Source organism: Sinocyclocheilus anshuiensis, unplaced genomic scaffold, assembly GCF_001515605.1.
Source record: "Sinocyclocheilus anshuiensis isolate Anshui unplaced genomic scaffold, SAMN03320099.WGS_v1.1 scaffold729, whole genome shotgun sequence".
In the NCBI taxonomy this organism is placed as follows: Eukaryota; Metazoa; Chordata; class Actinopteri; order Cypriniformes; family Cyprinidae; genus Sinocyclocheilus; species Sinocyclocheilus anshuiensis.
Window position 1 is genome coordinate 995,383 of NW_015536561.1, and position 2,051 is coordinate 997,433.

The 2,051-nt window shown below is 33.8% G+C and overlaps 1 protein-coding gene across 1 annotated transcript in view; it reads right to left on the reverse strand.

Annotated features, from left to right (window-relative positions):
- LOC107701679 (zinc-alpha-2-glycoprotein-like) overlaps window positions 1-1,375 on the reverse strand; it is a 3,479-nt gene extending 2,104 nt beyond the window's left edge. The window contains exons 1-2 of the mRNA XM_016503744.1: window positions 1,203-1,375; window positions 607-855 (exon numbers count right to left, since the gene is read on the reverse strand). Of these exons, the coding sequence (XP_016359230.1) occupies window positions 607-855; window positions 1,203-1,341 (388 nt within the window). The 5' untranslated portion in view covers window positions 1,342-1,375. The remainder of the gene's footprint in view (window positions 1-606; window positions 856-1,202) is intronic.
- Between the last annotated feature and the right edge of the window lie 676 nt (window positions 1,376-2,051).

A 2,051-nucleotide genomic window follows, 5' to 3' on the forward strand; every position in this document is an offset into this window, starting at 1 on the left:
GGATTGGCCCCCTTCACCAAAAAAAAAAAAAAAATCTTTGTTTTGCAAACCATTTTCAAGTAAATTTTCAATTTAATAAAAAATGTCTTTGTAATAAAAATAAATAATTTTCTTATAGCCTTATAGTCGATACATTTGGGGGAAAGTTACACCAAATTATATTTTACAAGCTAAACTTTAAAATTTAATCAACTGATATTTAATAATAATTTATTGTTTTAAGGGACTTATTGACCTTGACACAGTCATGAGGGTCTGCAGGGGGTATCTCTATGATATAATTTCCTGTTTTATGTGTTTTTCTGCATGGTGATTGGACCACATGACTTTTGATTTTGCAGACAAATGCTTTTCAAATATTATAAGCACAATAATACTTTTGTTATTTTTAATAAATAAATAATATTAAGCTGAAATTTCTATAAAAGGTTTTCTTTTAATTCTGATATCAAAAGTTTACCTCAAAAAGCAAAATTAATTTAAAATCAGACTTTAATGACATTATCATCATAAAGATGTATTTAAGTAATTGAGTATGTATGAACTGCATTTTATGCATTTTTAAATAGAATAATAGATTAAAATCATTGAGAAACCCATACTTACTCTCATTTTGGCTGTAGTCTTTCAACAGTGCAGATCGTCTCAAAAATGAGTTATACATGTAGTCACTTATACCCTTTATGTAATCTGAATCAATCACATCATCCTCTTTCGTCGTATTCCCTTTTGGAAAATAAGTCTCTGAATTATAGTATCCAACTGTAATGTCATCCAGAGTTGTTGTGCAACTAAATTTAGGAAATTGTGTTTCTCCTTGAATATAAGTTGAAAGCAACGACAAAAAGTGAGAACCTGAAACACAAATAGATTTTTTATTTTTATTATGAACAAATACTTTATATCTATTTCTACCATACGAGACAGTAGCCTACACCTATAGGTTACAAGAAATCTTTTGAACTGTATCCAGTATTTATTTTTGATTTAAACCCTAAGTCTTGAAATCTTGGCAATTTAGGGTTAGGGTTAGCATTAAATAGCATAGGGTTAGCACTTTCATTTAGCATGAAAGTTATATGAGTGACGCGCTATTGAGGTCAGAGAGGACATGATATGTGACAATCTTCATTAATCTTGAATTTAATTCATTGAACAGGATTAGGTTTTAAAATTCGAACATGTAAAAACAAACTACTTGCCATATGACGCAGATGGAAGTGAAAGTACAAGTAAAAAGACAAGGACAGGAGATCCTCTCCATTTGCACTGCATGCTTTTAGTCTTAAAATGTGTTGCAAAAATGTACCTGCACATTTTTAAACGGGTGTCTATCAACATATTACAGGCTAGAGCAGTGTCTCTCACACTGTCTTGTTTCGTTTTGGTTGATGCAATAGGACACTGGTGGGTGTGGCCACACCTTAAAGGAGCACTGCCTTCTGGTGAAAGGTAGAAAACCCTTCGAGATAGGATTTTGCTCACTAAATAGAAACAAATATTACTGGGCCAGTTCCTGCTTTGTTTGTTACTACAGTTAACAGGGAATAAAATGCAAAGAATAACATTTTTAAAAAATTGTTAGTTTTCTTGTAAGCTTTTTAAATATTGCTGGCCCACTTTGGCTGAATGTGTGAGAAGGGTCTGGCTGCAGCCTGGCACTTGCACTCTCAGACGTGCATTCTCAGACGTGCATTCTCAGACACTTGCGCTTCCGCTAGCTACGTCACTTGCAGGCTTCATTTTTTATTTTGTTCTATTTTTTATTACTTTTTGTTTGAATCTCTCAACATTTTACAACAGTAGCCAGGTGGTGAAGACAAGAAAAAAGAAACTAAATTACAATGTCACTTGCAATCGCCACTTGCACTCTCCGCTACCTGCGACGTCACTTGCAATCGACACAAATCGTGCGTGTTGCCAATGGAGACAAGACGCTGTGGTGGTGATTAAACAATTAAAACTAATTTAGTACTATAACATACAGGGTCCTGCAAGAAAAAGACAAGACCCGCAAATCCGTGGCCACAGAACAGCAGAATATGAACGCA